The sequence below is a fragment of the Anguilla rostrata genome, chromosome 3, assembly GCF_018555375.3.
Source record: "Anguilla rostrata isolate EN2019 chromosome 3, ASM1855537v3, whole genome shotgun sequence".
NCBI lineage: Eukaryota > Metazoa > Chordata > Actinopteri > Anguilliformes > Anguillidae > Anguilla > Anguilla rostrata.
The window spans coordinates 56489265-56505456 of record NC_057935.1 but is presented as its reverse complement, the minus strand read 5'-3'; the positions used below and the strand labels follow the sequence as shown (position 1 = coordinate 56505456).

Here is a 16192-nt window from a genome sequence, read left to right as displayed (position 1 = left end):
CCTTAAGTTGAGGTGAAAGAAAATTTGAAATTGTTTCAGAGTCAGCTGGCAATGGCTGATCTTTGCAACTCCTTATGAAATACTTTCATTGAGACAAAGCCTAAACTCCGTTGAATTCAGATTAAGTACAAAATGATGGAAGCACTAAAATGCATTTTCAGAATTATGAATGATTCCGATACTGGCTGGAAAAACAAGCCAGCATGCACAGGGTAGGCTCTGCGATTTTGTGTTAGAAACCCTGACTTAATCTTTAACTCAATCTCATAAATTTCATCTTTCAGAGTACCATTGTTCTGGAACATGGGAGTGTGTCTAGGGGCTGGATTGAAGAAAGGGAGCAAGTGAATCAGGGGGAGACTTGGGAAGGAGGAGCGGAAGATGAAAGCAGTCGAGTTACTGCTCTTACTTCACGGTATAAAGTCATAAACTGTCCTTTTGATCTTTTCTGATTAGTAACTCCTTTCAGTTTAGTTCTTGCTTGACTTCATTCTTTCTAATAGAAGAAGTCATCTCCTTTCTTTTGTTGTATTTTCTTTATTCTCATTGTGTCAAATATGTCATAACCCTTCCACTGACACACCAAAGGTCCCCATTTCCCTAGATTCTTTTTTTTTTTCTAGGTGTAAATAAACATTGTTATTAACGCATTCACTTTCCCAGTCTCCAGACTCAAATGAATCTGCAGCTGTGCTTCATCAACAACAGTGAGAGTGAGGATGAGGATGATGACAGAGAGGCTGGAAGAGAGGTGAGATATACAGGAGTACTAGTCCAAGATTTGCATGTTGGTTTACCAGGGCCAATTCATCTTGATTGACAATTAAATTTGGTCCACATGCAATGTGGGTTAACAGTGTTTTGAATAATCTAGCACCGTCACAGTGGACATATTATCCATGCTGATATACTACGTTCTAGTATTGAAAATATGTTGAAAATAGCCACACAGAATGGTTAAATCAAATGTTTTATTCCCAGATGTAAATCAGACTATTAATGGGCATTTTTACTGTAATATCTTCCTTTTCAGAATATCAGTGAAAACTGGCTCACTTTGCTGATTCGCATCATTAGCTGCTCTGCATTATAGAAATTGGCAGCATGAGGAATCTGTCAAGGCATTTACCTTCACTGGGCATATTTCTTGTTTTGGGCATGGTTTCAGTGTTGCTATATGAAAATTCTTTTCCTTTAAAAAGTCAATTTTGTAAAGACATTCAATTTTATTCTGAGAAATTAGGAAATCAGTTTAATTAATTTTGCACACTTGTTATCTTTTTAGTTAATTGGTAAAATAATCCATAGTGGTAAAGCTATGTTGTGTTTTAATTTACTGAAGACAAATGAAAAATAGCTTTTTTCTGTATTATTAATTCAAGACATCTCAAGAGATTGGAATGGGTGGCCGTGGCCCTGTCAAACAGACTCCTTCCCTTTTGGCCAATAACATGGGAAAACCAACTGGACTGCAAATTGATCATAAAGAGAAAAAGGTGAGTGAGAGAAGAAGGAAGGGGAAAGACAAATGATCTTAATGGTAGCTTTGTGGATTGCAAAGATTGAGAGATGTAGATGGTAAGATGGCTGAGTTTGCAAGGTATGTGCGTGTAAGCATTTACTCATCTGCTGAACACACCCTTCTATTGTGCGTCTTGACTGGGTCGACACACCCCCACCCCCCCAGCGTCCTGTATGCTGTGAAGCTGTGAAGGAGCAAAAGAGGCTGAACCATGGTGACCTGCAGACCTTCAGCCTCAAGCAGCTGAACACACTAAGGGCCTCTCTCACCCAGGCTATTCACGGTCAGTACCGACACAGCCAAATAACTTCACACCATAACCGTCCGTGCCAGACTGCCTACACCAACTTTGTGCGTATGTGTGTCTCCAAACAGATCTGAGCTCAGAGTTAGTGGGCCGACTCTTAACCCGTGACCAGCTGCGAACTGAGCAGGATGCAATGCTTCTGGAAGTGCAGGATATGACTACTCTGCGATGTGATGGTCAAAAGTCTCCATGTAATGTTACTCAATGAATTTTCTTGGGGACAATGCTGTTGGAACTATCCAATACTGTGAATTATTTTGCTCAGAACAACTGTGACTATATTGCTAGGGATCATTGAGCGTGGTATGAACATTTTTTTTTGTTGAACACAAAATGTTTTTTTGAGACATTGTTTATCTGGCCAGTGCCTCAGTGTTGATGGTTACCATAGCATTGTAGTGACTGCTGCTATTGTTGCCTGACAAACCAATGATATTTTTTGCTGTCCTCCTTATCCTTAAAAAATAATAGTACTATCAATAATATATGAACTATCATTATTTTGTATATCTTTCCTGACCTCGCGCCTGCAAGGATGAGGTAATAGGATGGGATTTGAGGTAATCACTATGGGACATCACAGATTTTGGGATGAAAGGAAAATGTGCCATTATGTGTTTTCTTTATGTACTGGACCATGTCCAAACTCTTTTACATAAAATAAACATTTCATTCTTTTTATTACATGGAATTAGGATTTTCTCATTATCATAGATGCTGATGCACATCGTTGTATGTCTGGACAAAAGTTTCCAATTAATTTGTGTGTGTGTGAGAGAGAGAGAGCGAGAGAAAGGGGGGGGAGAGCATAGAGAGAATGTGCAGTTAAATATATGCACAGGAACTATTAGCTGCGTTGTCCGTAGAACATGTGATGTGTTTGCATTATCCTCACAGTTCTTTAACAATACATAGTCTGGTTAAAATGTTTCTCATCAAATGGCCAGCTCAGCACTAACAGAGGAAGGGAGAAAGACTGGGGGGAGGGACATAATGCCAAAAGAGAGACATAGGGAGGGATGAGTGAGTCTGCCAACAGAGGTATGACAAATAATAGGTAGAGGCTGGGAGAGGAAGGAGGGAGGGTTCTCTGGTACTGTGTCCTAACATCACATAGACTTTCAGGTCTCTTGACGACTGAGCATTGGAGGGAGTCCTTGGCCAGTGAGACTAGAATGGAATCGTGCTGACAGATTAGAATTTTCCACAATGTTTTCTCAGTACCTGAGAGGGGGGCCCACTATTTATACTACACAGCAAACAATTACAAAAGGTAAGACTTGCATGTAGTATTAACTATGCATGTAGTATTAACTATAAGGCAGGAAAACAAATAAAATCAGAGACCATACAGTGTATTTTGCTTACAGCATGTACATGCTGACCAATGACTGAACATGATATTGCGTTTCTACAGTACAGACACAGTAAAGTAGTGTGTCTGTACAAATGCAATAATCCTTAAAACAGATCAAGATTATATTTTTAAATGATGGTGGTGTGATAAGTGTACTTTTTTATTAGGTCCCTAGATGGTCACATTAATTAGTTGACAAATTAGCATGTTTCTAGGTTAACTGTGTTCTTTATTTCAGAGATGTATTCATTATCATTCATAAATATAGTAATTTATTTTACAGCTAAATGACTGGGAAAATTACTGAAGGGAAAGACAGCAGCAGAAGAAAGGAGGTGAGTGCTGTATGAATCTTAATTTTTCATATAATGGCCTTCAATTGTCTCTATTATACATTTTTTTTCTTTAAATGTGACAAAGAAATTACTCTGCAAAAACTTGCAGAACAAAATCTTAATTGTATATATGGTTTCCAAACAATAATTGTTTGGTTGAGATTTCCCAAAAACTATGAGAATCAGTGTGGGTTTATTGTCTTATTTTACTCCAATCCATCTGTTATCTGTGAGATAAATATGACATATATGAAATTATATTGTATTCTTCTTTTAATGACCATTCTTTTTATTTCTTTGACTTGAAGATCCAAAATTGCATGTTCTCTGTTTGCACATATAATTATTATTTGCACAGCAACCCATGTGTGCCTTGAAGGGAAGACCACTCATCAGTTTCACATAAACTGCAGAAACACTGTGAGTCCAGAATTGTGTTGTATGCTCAAATTAATTAGGATATAGTAATGCCAGTATTTTGTAACCTATAAAGCAATTAGGAAGAGTACTTCCTGCAAGGGTTGCTTTTTTGTATCAGGCACTGATACATATACACACACAACACATTTTCATATTTTTATTCATGAATTCATAAGTAACAAGTGTGACTAGTGGCTTACGTTTGTAAGCCATACATTATATTCCATTATATGTAAGCCATAAATACTTCAGATGTATAAAGTGCATTCATAGGCACTTCGTTTCCAGAATTCCTGTTCTACATGTAAAAACTTCTGCATGTTAAATCATTGTGTGGTAAAGAAAGTAATCTAAGAAAATGGGTTTAAATGTGACAAAGTAAAAAAGAGATGCACTCTAATTCTGAAAGCCAAGCTTCTGAATGATGGCAGACTTGGAAGGAATAAAAACTGGGGCAGAGAGTAACAAAGGGAGAGAGAGAGGGATGGATAAGTTTGGAGGAAGTATGGTTACTGATTGAATAGTTAATGGAGTGAGAAAGCAACTGAATCAGCAACATACACTCATACTGGTAGACAAACAGCATCAGATATTGTGTAAGGCTAGAGGGAGGGGTGGAGGGGAGAGTGAGGGAGAGGCGTACAGAAGCAACTACCTATGGAAAAAATATAAAATGAGAGAAAATGGAGTGAAAGGAAAGGAGATTAAATACTTTAACACAACTTTCTCTCCAGGATCAAAAGGAAAAGTGTGAGCATATACAAGCCTTGGAAAGAAAACCAGACTATTGCAAAAAAGGAGACCTTGGAGAAGGCAAGCTTGGACCTCAGAAAAGGCTGATAGAACTAAAAGGGATACAAGAAAGTGGAATAAAGGAATGGGAGGATGAGACAGACCTTTCCAATTCAATGGAAAGGGATACGGCCAACGCTGACAACGGAAACAACAATGTCAGCAGAAGAGAAAGATAGGAGTGTTAATTTGACCTCCTCTATCTACCCCTCACTCTATCCATCTTGCAGCATTGATGAATCCTATAAATACATCTTCCTCCCTCTATGCTACTCCTTCACCTGTGTCTTCAGCATCTCCCTAAACTCTGTAGTCCTGTACCGCTCCTTCCACCGCACCAAACGCTGGAATGCCTCCCTCATTTACATGGTCAACCTAGCCTCCACTGACTTCATGTATGGCCTCTCACTGCCTTTCCTGGTGGCAAGTTACATCATGCGAGACCGCTGGGTGTTTGGGGACTTTATGTGCCGCCTGGTCCGCTTCCTCTTCTACTTCAACCTATACTGCAGTATATTTTTCCTCACCTGCATTTCTGTGCACCGCTACTTGGGGATCTGCCACCCTATGAAGACTATCACTATGGAGACCAAACGGGTGGTCAAGGGGACCTGTGTTTTGGTATGGGCTGTTGTGTTCGCCTTGACGAGTCCAATATTCCGTTTTGCCCAGACAGGTGATCTCACAAGGGAAACGGAAGGGAGTGCTGGGGGCAATGGAGTTAGTAACAGAGTTAACACAGGAGTAGTGGAAGCCTTCCAGAACTGCTGGGATGATGCCATTGACAAGGAGTTTTCAGACTATGTTCCTTATGGGATAGTGCTCCACCTGTTAGGTTTTTTTGTGCCATTCACTATCATTGCCTGGTGCTATTCCCATGTGGTCTTGACAATCTTCCGAACCTTGCGTACACAACCTCCACTTGAGGCAGGTGGACGAGGAACAAGTTGGGGCCGTGGAGGAGGAAGGGAGGGAATGTCTGTTGTTTTGGGACCCCATTCGCCCTATGTCCACAGACGTCGGAAGTTCATCAAAACCATCATTACTATTACTCTATTGTTTGCACTCTGTTTCTTCCCCTTCCATGTAACTCGAACCATTTTTCTGATACTGAAAGTGACTAAGGGAGTGAAGTGTCACACCATGCGAATGGTCTCCATCTGTTACAAAATCACAAGACCACTGGCCTCATTCAATGCATGGCTAAATGCTTTACTGTATTTTCTCACTAAGGACAAGGGGGGACCCTGTTGCCCTCCACCTGACCCTTCCCATCATGGCCTCCTCTGGCCACTTCGGATGCTGGGAAGAGCAGGAGATGAAGAGGATGGTGTTGGAGAAGCAGCAAACAATAAGGAAAATGAGTCCAAATCATCAGGAAATAATATCTTTTGAGTTATGCTCAAGAGGGCATGTAGGGTGGAACTTGTGATCCTCATATGAATGGGGAGTATGTTAAATGAAGAGGATTCTTAAGACCTCACAGCTTAGTTGTCTACTCAGGAACTCATTTGAAGAACTATGAAACAAAAGTCATGTTTTACTTAAGTGTATTATGTGTTAAACCAACAGTTGTTCCCAGTCTTTGGTACCAGATGAGTTTTATTAAAAGTAAAAATTTTAAAAAAGAAACTGATGTATTTTGGCCTCCATGACCAGGGTTCAGAATCTCTGAAACAATGGTATAATTCCAAAATCATCTGTAAAAATCAAATGTATAAAACTTGAGCACTGCTATACTTCAGGCCACGTAAATGCATAACCTTCAGAAATTATTGTGACATTTTCCAAAGACTGTAAACTGTTGTACAAGTAATAGTACCTATATTTAAGTTCAGCTTTTTGAACCATGTTGAAATGTGTAGTGTAATGTATTTCTTGTACACCGTTTACTTGCTATGATGAAATGGATTTTAATTACATACATTAAACCTGTTGATTGATCTTATTTTGTTTCCTGACATGATTCTGTTTTCTGGTGTGATCACTGACGTACGTGAGTGAGTGAGTGAGTCAGTCAGTGAGTCAGTCAGTCAGTCCGTCAGTCAGTCAGTGAATGTAATTACAATCCAAATTGAGGGGTAATGTTAATTTCACTTGATCTTCCTAAACCCAGACATAGTCATGGCATAGTATAACTAAGTATTTGAAAGTACACAAGACACATATTTCCCATAATACAATATCCTCCAAAAACGGTGCTGTTTTTGTTAGTTCGTAACCCCCACTCCCTTCACTATATGAGGCAAAATGCTGTTGTAATCAAATTCTTTGAACCCTTGTGACATTAAAAGGCACAGGAACTGTTAGACCCACTTTGCCCTTCCAATAGCTTAAATAACTAATGACCCAGTGATCCATGAAGACCTCGACCACAAATATTATTGTTGCCTTTGCTCTTCACTGGTCAATGATTAAACTTCCCATTAATGTGAAATTGTGTTTCACCATATAGCAAGGCAATCCAAATCCAATCCAAACAATCTCTAAAATGCATAATGGTGTGTTATGTATTATGTGTAGTAAACATTTACATTCTGTGGTTTTAAGCACTGGTACAATGTGGTTAGGCAAATGAATGAAATGGTACGGAATGCCAATGCAGATTTAACTAAACAGATTTAAATGCAATTTCATTTTATTTATCAAATCTGTCTACTAGTCCTGTCACTTTCACTAAGCATAAATTAAATATTTGTTTAGCTTTGACACACACACGAACACACATTTATGTACAAAAAAACATTCATTAAAAAACTTTTTTGTAATTAAACTTTGGTTAAGAACAGCAGCAGATGAATCCGCTTTACAGTATCAATATTTACCTCGTTTATTGCGCAGTACAAGAACCATCCACAAAGGAGTAAGTTTCACTTGTTTGTAACCTATTACGCGGTTGTTACAAAAAAAACCATGCATCAGTCTTAGATAACAAGCGATTTATTGTTCATAACCTACATGTTGCTACGTAGAAACCAAAATACGCAATTGGTAAAATCTAGAGTGCCATGCTAATAAAAATAGGCTACGAGAAAACGCTCTCTGCACGCTATTTCCCTCCATTCATCTATGGCTGCAGTACTTTGACTGGTCAACGTGAGGTGTTGTTGTCCCGACAGCGAAAGACGAACGAATACATTTTTCTGCAGACGAGAAAAGACACATTAAATGGCTGATTTTTGGAAACCGTCAGACTTAGGGTCCTGGGTTTTTGTGAAGAAAGCCGCGAGTATAAGAGGAATCGGCTACTTGCCTTCATAAACTTCAACGTATGTGTAGGTTATTTACGGACTTGGTTAGCTACTGGGGTAGAGTGATGTTTCACAACATTTAGCTAACGTTAGCTAGCTATCGAACATTGATTTGCGAGCTACCAAACTAGCTAACCACGAAAAATAGCTAGCTAGCTTTACGTTACCAAGCTATTCAACTTGCAAGCTAGATTGCAAAGTTAAACGGATTTAGCTAAACTTCACACGAGATTGTGGTTGAGTGGTATTGAGTTGATTTGTTAAACCCCGTTTCTGCCGTCGTGGTACTAGTTAATAAGTTATTTAGACTAGGTATCACTGAAGACCATACTTGGGTGCTTGTTAGCCAGTGTTGCCTTAGCTATGCAGATCGGTGGTGCTATCTAGTTTGCGTTTGGTTTCCAATCTATGTTTCCAAGTAGTAGGGATATTTATGTTCAGCATGAAAGTTAGGTATGGTTAATTGGTTACGCTGTCTTTCAGATCACTATGGACGGGTTGGTTAAATACATGGGAATGTTTAGCCAACAAGATGGCAGTAATGGAAACGAACTAGCTTGCTAACCAGTTGTCAGTGTAGCTGGCTAGCTAATATCTTTAGAGTTGGCGAGCTAGTTAATTGGTCACCTAACCTAGCTAGTTAGCTTGCTAACTATAGTTATACACTCGACCTTTGCTTTCAGCTTGGGTCTAGCTTCCTCAACCGAAAATGCGATAAGGGACGGAAACGGGGGGAGTGTCCCGCTCGTTTGGATATCTAGTGGTTCCGTTTGGACCGCTGGGTCTAGGTGAGGCCTGCAGGGTGGGCTTTCACTGGATAACAATCCACAGTACCTCGCCGGGTGCGTATGTGCTACGGTCGGGTTCAGAAGTTCCAGCAGACGCCAGGGCCCGGGGAAAAGGGATGGAGCGAATGGAAGTTGACCAATGCACGGGCGCGGCTAGTGGAGGCGGGGCTCTACGAAGATCGAATAGCGCCCCCATGATCACTGGCGTCAGGTTGGTGTATGATGCGATGAGCAATTGTAGTAGGACAAAAATGGTTTAAAAAACATGGCACATTCTTTACAATATTCAGAACTTTAGATGTAATGATAGTTTGTCATGGCCACCACATACATTTGTGGTATATGGCCACGTTTACGGTTGATCAGTGACTATAATATGGATTTAATTCTTGCGAGTCTTCTTCTGTTTGCCTACTTGGTTATTGAGCCAGTAAGTAACCTATGAATTAAATCAAATCTGTGAAATTTATTATGAAATATTGACAATTCACTGTGCCCAGTGCTTGCTGCATCCATTTTTACTTTATCTTTCTCTTCCCATTCTCACTCTTTTTGTCTGTCTGTGTTATTCCTCACTCCTATCTCTTTATATCCCTCAATTTTTGGTTTCATCTGTCCAATCAGCGACAGTATGACGGTATTCAGCTCTGCCAGCTCGTCTCGATACCGCCGGAGCAGCATGTCCGTGAATCCTAGCTGTCCTGGACTGGTCAGTCGGTGTGTGTGTGTGTGTGTGTGTGTTCCCTATGTCACTTGGGGTGAAACGTTGTGGAGTGGGTGTGGGGAAAATAAATGAACCCTTTTCCATATCAACACAAAATAATGGAGTCCACTGTCCAAAGGTCTGTTTTGTCATTATAGGTCTTCCCCCTGGCCCCGTTCTCACTGGTCAGTGAGAGGTCAGATCACCAAAGGCAGGTGAGTGAAAATAAATAGGCTATTTAATATGGTATAGATGAGATAATATAGGCCTGGAAATCATAACGGACTGACAAATGTTTACATCTGTATTTCAGGATGAAAGTATGGAGCTCAGCATGAGAGGAAATGGTGCCAGAGAGAGGTACAGGCTAAGGCAGTGATATTTGTGTTATCAGTTCTTCATGGGTAAAGCTACTGTATGCTGGTACTGTGCCATGAAAACATATTTTCCCCCTTCCTGATTTCCTGTATAATTGCATATTTGAATGGTTTTAGATCTTTAGATAAAATGTAATATCAGACAAAGGACCTGACGAAACGCAAAAGATGATTTACATTATTATTTCAGTTATTTAATGAAAAAAGTTATCAAATTCCCTTATCACCCTTGTGAAAAAGTAATTGCCCCCTTAATAATGGGTTGCACCACCTTTAGCAGCAATAACTCCAACCAGTCTTTCACGTCGCTGTGGAGGGATTTTAACCCACTCTTCTTTGCTGAACTGCTACAATTCAGACAAAGTTGTAGGTTCTCAAGCATGAACTGCTTGTTTGGACCTTGACTAGGCCACTCCAAAACTTAAATTTAGTTTCTTTTCAGCCATTCAAGTCCGAACTTGGTTTTGTATTTTGGATCATAGTCTTGCTGCATAACCCAATTATGTTTCAGCTTCAGCATACAGACAGATGACTAGATATTCTCCTTAAGAATATTCTGGTGCCGAGTAGAATGCATGGTTCCTTCAGTAATAGGAAGTCATCAGGTCATGAGGCAGCAAAGCATCCCCAAACTATCATACTACTCCCACCACATTTGACTGTTGGTATGATGTACTTACTGTGAAATGCTGTATTTGCTTTACACCAGACATAATGGGACCCATGTTGTCCAAAAAGTTAAACATTTGACTCATCTGTCCAAGTGTTCTCCGTTTGGAGATTAAGGCTCTCGCTGTGTGGTTCAGTTGAATCCCAGAGCTATAGAAATGACTTTGCAACCTTTTCCAGACTGATATATTTCAACAACTTTTTTATTTCAACAATATCTTCTGGAATGTCCTTTGATTGTGGCATAATGTGCTCTGATGGTTGTGGTCAGGTTCAATACGAGTGAGGTTTAGATTCAGCAGGGCTGCCTGGAAATCGTGCCTGGTTGTGTTCAATCGGCTGAATATAATTAGAAATCAAATTGGGTTTATTCATTGATTCGGTAACTAAGGGGGTGGGGGGGGGGGGTTGTTTAACTTTTTTCATTGAATAAATTAAATTTTAAAAAATTAAAAATGTGTTTTGTGTTTACTCCGTTTCCCTTTGTCTGATATTACAGCACCATTCATTGTGACAAATATGCAATAATAGAGGAAATCAGGACTGTAGATCTGTTGGTCATAGCCCTTGCTGATGACGGAGCTGTGAGACTCTGGAATTACTAGTAAAGCTGTAGTATTATGTGTGTGGTTATGGATGCCGCAAGATATAGATGCATTCCCCAACACTAATATGAAACATTGTCATCTCCATAATGGCTCTCTAAACATTTTGTGCTACTAGAGGCTCACCTAAATGTAAAAATGGTCACAATCCAACTCCATATGCACTTATGTCTTAAAACCCCAAAAAACTGCTACCTACATAGGATACTTGTTGAAATAAGGCTAAAGTTATATTTTTCCATATTTCTACAGTGCATCTTCTCTTATCCCCCTTCCACCTATAAATCCATGGCAAGATCACCTATCTCTGGTGAGTGCATTACTAAAATTGACATGGGAGTAGACCAAAGTGTATTGATTTTGCTTTTTAAAAAAGCACATTTATGACTCTTTAATTCCAGGGAATCAGTTCTCTGGACAGTGGTGTTACACCCAATTCATCCCCAAGTCCAACACGGAGGTACAGAAAGTAAGTTCCACTGTCAATTATAGTCTTTTTATTGATTGGTTTTCCTTTTGATATTTTTGTCTCAAACAATACACTGCACCTTTTAAAGACAGAATGTACAATCCTCAAAATAAAATTTTGGTGTTTTATTTGGAGTCCTGGTGTAACTGCTATGCTGGTGTGAGACTGCACATGCACTTCCTGATCTCTCCAGCAGGGCAGCGTTGAGCACTGCTGTGAGATCACCCGCTTTACCACCTCTCAAGAGGAAAGGTGAGCGCTCTGTTGCTTATTAATTCCAACTGCCTGATTTTTTTTTTTAAATAGTCCTTTCTGCAATGAGCTACTAGTTCCAGACAAAGAGATGTCTGTAATAGTTGCATAAAAGCTTTTGCTTTAAAAAAAAAAAAAAAAAAAAAAAGCGTACACTTATATAAAGACAGCCCAGCGGCTTTTATAGCAAAGTGCAGCTTGCTGTCTCAGTAAGATTATTTCTAACTGAATGGCATAACATGCAGGTTTGTTTTGTAAGATGTTAATGTGTATCTGTGCAGTGTTTCACTTATCCTGTAAATGACTGGCCTTGATATTGACTTCATCATTTGTCTTAATCTGAATTATACAGGAGGAGTCGAGTCTGATGCCCCACCTAAGAAGCTGTTTGTTGCTGGGGTATCTGACTCTCCCCATCACACTGGATACACAGTCAGGTCAGAACCTTTGTTCAGAGCCCGAAATGACTCGGTATTTACAGGTATTCCTCGAGATGCATATGGATGTGTTACTGTAAAATGCATCTTAATTAAAATTAAAATGGATAATTTTTTCCATGTACTTGATGTTATAATTGGGGGGTGCGTTCTCTTTTGTTTGGACACCCTAGCCAACTGAAATATAACTTAATTATTAGTACTTCAAATGAAGGAACTGAATGTTTAACTAGACCGTGCAATAATCATAGATACTGGGGGCCGTATGCTGCAGGCCAGCCTGCCTTGTCCCTTGAACACACTGTCGTGCAGTCCTTTTTAAAAGATGGCTATGGAGAAAAGTGTATCAAAACTGTTTTGTCCATTTTCACCTCATTCAGCTTGTAGATGAAGCTGTATGAGGTGTAGATTGCAGCTTGTATGTACATCTCAGCCAAAGCATTTAGCCCACTGGTATTCTTCCCTGTGATGAAGCTTCCTTAGCTAGGATTTATTTTTGACACATGGGCTTATCCTTGAAGATTGCTTTCAAAGACGGTTAGACAGAAGTGTACAAAGGTGTGCATATTAATAACTGGTAATAGTGAACTGATAAGTATCATCTATGTACCACCACGTGGTACCAAGTGATGGAAACACCCATAATGGTATTCCCGTATGCTGCAGTGTGCTACTATACATTTAATGTACTACTATACATACACATTTAATTTTAAAAATGGCTGCAGCTGTGTTTAATGCTGACTTGTTGACAAATGTTGGAAACATTATTATTAATGATGTGTTTATTGTGATGCTGTTTGATATGTTAAAAGGTTATGCGACTTGCAATGTATTTTCTCTGTCTGTTTTACATTTCTCTCTGTATGTCTGCCATCCTCTTTCTGTCATTATGCTCAACTCAAACCTTGCTCCCTCCACATCTCTTCCTTTCCCTCACCAGTGTGTCTCAGGCGACAAGCTCTCCTCCAGAGGCTGTGTCTGTACGTGCCACCCCACAGGGGAGCCCCCTGTCACTTTCACCCCCACCTTTCACCTCCCACCACCACCCCACTATATAGACATTCAAACCAGCTGGTCACAGCCCATGATGAAGTGGTTATTGTAAACACAAAAACACATTTGACCAAACAACTGAGGACTTTGTAATGGTGGACAAACTATTATCCAAGCCAATCAGAGATTGCTGTTACACCTAGTAAAGGAAGAAGGGTATGGGTCTCTTAGCTCTGATCCATTCCAACATAAATACACAAGTCAGACCTGGACTGAAAGTCATGAAGAGATCTATTCATGGTAAAGATGTCTTGTAGAATACATAAGGGTTTATAATACATGGTGATTGTTGTGCAGTGCTTTAAAGAACTGAACTTATACCAGAGTTAAAATCCCATATGACACTGTTGTTGTACTCATTAGCATGGTACTTCATCGCAATTGCTTTAGTATATATGTCCAGTTTAAAGATTTGATTGTTTGTAAAAGTGGAAGGAAAATTACAATGATCTCATTATGAAATAAAAATATCATAGCGTGCATATGCCAGCGAATCAGTGACTATAGCAACAGTGACAGAATCTGAATGAAAAGGAGAAATGGGAAAATGAGTATGTGGGGACTGACCACATGTCTACATAGTAACAGTGTAGCTTTGGAAAACGAGCATGAAAATGTGGTCTATCACCATTTCCCAATGAAGTAGAACAGTATGAGCTCAAATGTTTAAATTCTCTAATTTGCATGAAATATTTAGTACTGTTTGCAGGTTTAGAATGGTGTGATTATACTTGACATGGACTCATGGCCAAACTGGGGTTTTCTAGGCTTTAACCATTTCCTGAAGAATAACATAATTCTAAGCATACATTTTGCTTTAATGCCTTCTGTTATACATGCGGTTTACGAACCAGTTCCAACCGGTTGTGAATGTAAATTACATGAAATATATTTGAAGTTCTTCCATAAATATGCAAATATGAATATAAAGTAAATTGAAGGTGATACAAATTATGTTTTTGCATTAAATGCATTTTGTAATATACATTGTATAAACATGACAGAAAATCATGAAGGGCTGGTTTCCCGGGCAAAGATTAAGACTAGTCCTACGCTAAAAGAAATATTCAACGAAGATCTCCATCTAAAATATTTTTTTAGTCTAGGACTAGGATTAATCCATGTTTGAGAAACGAGTCCTAAGTGTACATGCAGGACTTAAACTGCATAGCAGTTTGGAGTAATATGCTTATAAGCCATTGGTCATCATTTTGAATCCCAGGTTCTGAAACCTGGTTGTGTGTGGGTACTATACTTGTGTAATATGTAAATATTAAACATTGTAGGTTCACTTAAAGAAATTTGTCTGTTAAGTGAATAAGTAATTGTAAAGTATGCAATCTCATGACATGTTTTCCATGAACCCTTTAAATAAGATGTTAGATTAATAATTTCTATTTTTTTCTCTCTGTATTTGCGTACAACTTCACAAATTACAAAGAGATGAGAAATGTTTTCTCGATCATTATTATCTGTTTTACATTGGAGACAGCCTGTTTGATATTTGAATCTAGGTTTTTGTTTCAGATGGATTAAATTTTGAATTCATAATACTTTGACAGGTATTTGTACAATTCATATAGACAACAGTGAAATTGCTTCAATTATAGACATTGTTCCCCATTCAGTGTGCCTGTATTGTGTTCATGATCAAAACACAGAATGTGATTGCCAAACTGAAGTCTTTATCACACACACATTGAAAACACATGTATGTAACTCATATGAATCTGTAATTTTTTCATAGATGTGGTGTTAACCTATCATGAAAGTAATACACACACAGTTAAGACATTCTCTCTGTTTTTGGATCTGTCTGTGTTGAAATTATAAATCATGATCACAAGGTTTCTGCTCTGAGCTAATTAATTGCATTGTCTCACTATTGCTGCAACTTTATCAATGCATTCTGTCATTGTCAGAGTGTAAATAAAATATTGTGAGATTATAGTTTTTTAAAGTATTAAATGGGTTGTGGTCATTCCGTGGTGTAGTAATGGGTACCATAAGAGATGAGAGAACAATCTGTGCAGACACTAGTGGAGTTTTCATGATTGCACGTTAATGAAAACTCCTCTGGAGCATGAATTTCTACCTGTGCTGTTGATTGGCAAAAAATATACTAGACCTCTTAAAGGGCCATTTTTACTGGCCCAGTGTTTTTTTATTTAGCTCACTACATATGCTTTGAAAGAGGTATTCATATGTGTAGAGACTTTAAAAACCCCATATATGGAAATTCCATTGTTTAGTGTTGGAATGTAAGCACATTTAATTGTCTTTTTGTTTGCCACCAAAAGTGGTGCTTTTAAAGTCTTTGGGAGTTGTAAATAGATTATTACAAATAATTATAATCAAAGAAGTATTTTTATGACTTGTAAGATAAATACTATATATTCATTCATTTTGAGTTTTACATAATTGTAAAATTGATGCAAAATGTGTTTCATTGTAGTGGAAAAAATACTGTACACCTTTTAAATATATAAATATTCTATATTAATAAAAAAAATCTGTATTATACCTACAACTGTTTGATTGCTTTCCTTAAAGTTGTGATGGGTCTGGGTTATTGCAAGTCAAATGTCCATTATATTTAATGCTTCATCCTGGTAGAATAGTGCAATTGTAGCCTATGTAACACAAAAATGGCTATGTTTTTCAACCTAATCTGAAATGAACAAAATCTACAGCTTTATTTGCCTGTGTTTCAGCGAAATGATCTATCACTACGGAAAAATAAGCTTAACCCTGTCTTCGGTAGTAAAAAAAAACATTTTAAGTAACACAAATTTGCATCACACTGACTTTAGCTAAATTGGACATCTTTAATGACCCATTCCAGTTACGCG

General features: G+C 38.5%; 3 protein-coding genes across 5 annotated transcripts in view; all 3 read left to right on the top strand.

The window, feature by feature from the left end:
* Positions 1-2513, top strand: part of si:dkey-6n21.12 (schwannomin-interacting protein 1) — a 178923-nt gene extending 176410 nt beyond the window's left edge. Inside the window, exons 2-6 of the mRNA XM_064328506.1 lie at positions 285-415; positions 664-751; positions 1383-1496; positions 1688-1805; positions 1898-2513. Of these exons, the coding sequence (XP_064184576.1) occupies positions 677-751; positions 1383-1496; positions 1688-1805; positions 1898-2037 (447 nt within the window). The 5' untranslated portion in view covers positions 285-415; positions 664-676 and the 3' untranslated portion in view covers positions 2038-2513. The remainder of the gene's footprint in view (positions 1-284; positions 416-663; positions 752-1382; positions 1497-1687; positions 1806-1897) is intronic.
* A 1437-nt stretch (positions 2514-3950) lies between these two features.
* si:dkey-6n21.13 (P2Y purinoceptor 3) lies at positions 3951-6681 on the top strand. The gene has a single exon (XM_064328505.1). The coding sequence runs from the start codon at positions 4827-4829 to the stop codon at positions 6126-6128; it is 1302 nt and encodes a 433-aa protein (XP_064184575.1). The 5' UTR covers positions 3951-4826; the 3' UTR covers positions 6129-6681.
* A 1075-nt stretch (positions 6682-7756) lies between these two features.
* Positions 7757-15870, top strand: LOC135251238 (P2R1A-PPP2R2A-interacting phosphatase regulator 1-like). Of its 3 annotated transcripts, XM_064328485.1 has the most exons (9): positions 7769-8983; positions 9397-9481; positions 9634-9690; positions 9789-9835; positions 11379-11436; positions 11528-11595; positions 11789-11847; positions 12200-12284; positions 13228-15870. In XM_064328485.1, exons 1-9 carry the CDS (start codon positions 8889-8891, stop codon positions 13343-13345), a joined length of 672 nt encoding a protein of 223 aa, XP_064184555.1. In that variant the 5' UTR covers positions 7769-8888; the 3' UTR covers positions 13346-15870. The 3 variants fall into 3 exon arrangements, with proteins under 3 accessions (XP_064184554.1, XP_064184553.1, XP_064184555.1); XM_064328484.1 differs by having other exon boundaries at positions 7757-8983; positions 11792-11847; positions 12200-15870; XM_064328483.1 differs by having other exon boundaries at positions 7758-8983; positions 12200-15870.
* Positions 15871-16192: the final 322 nt, after the last annotated feature.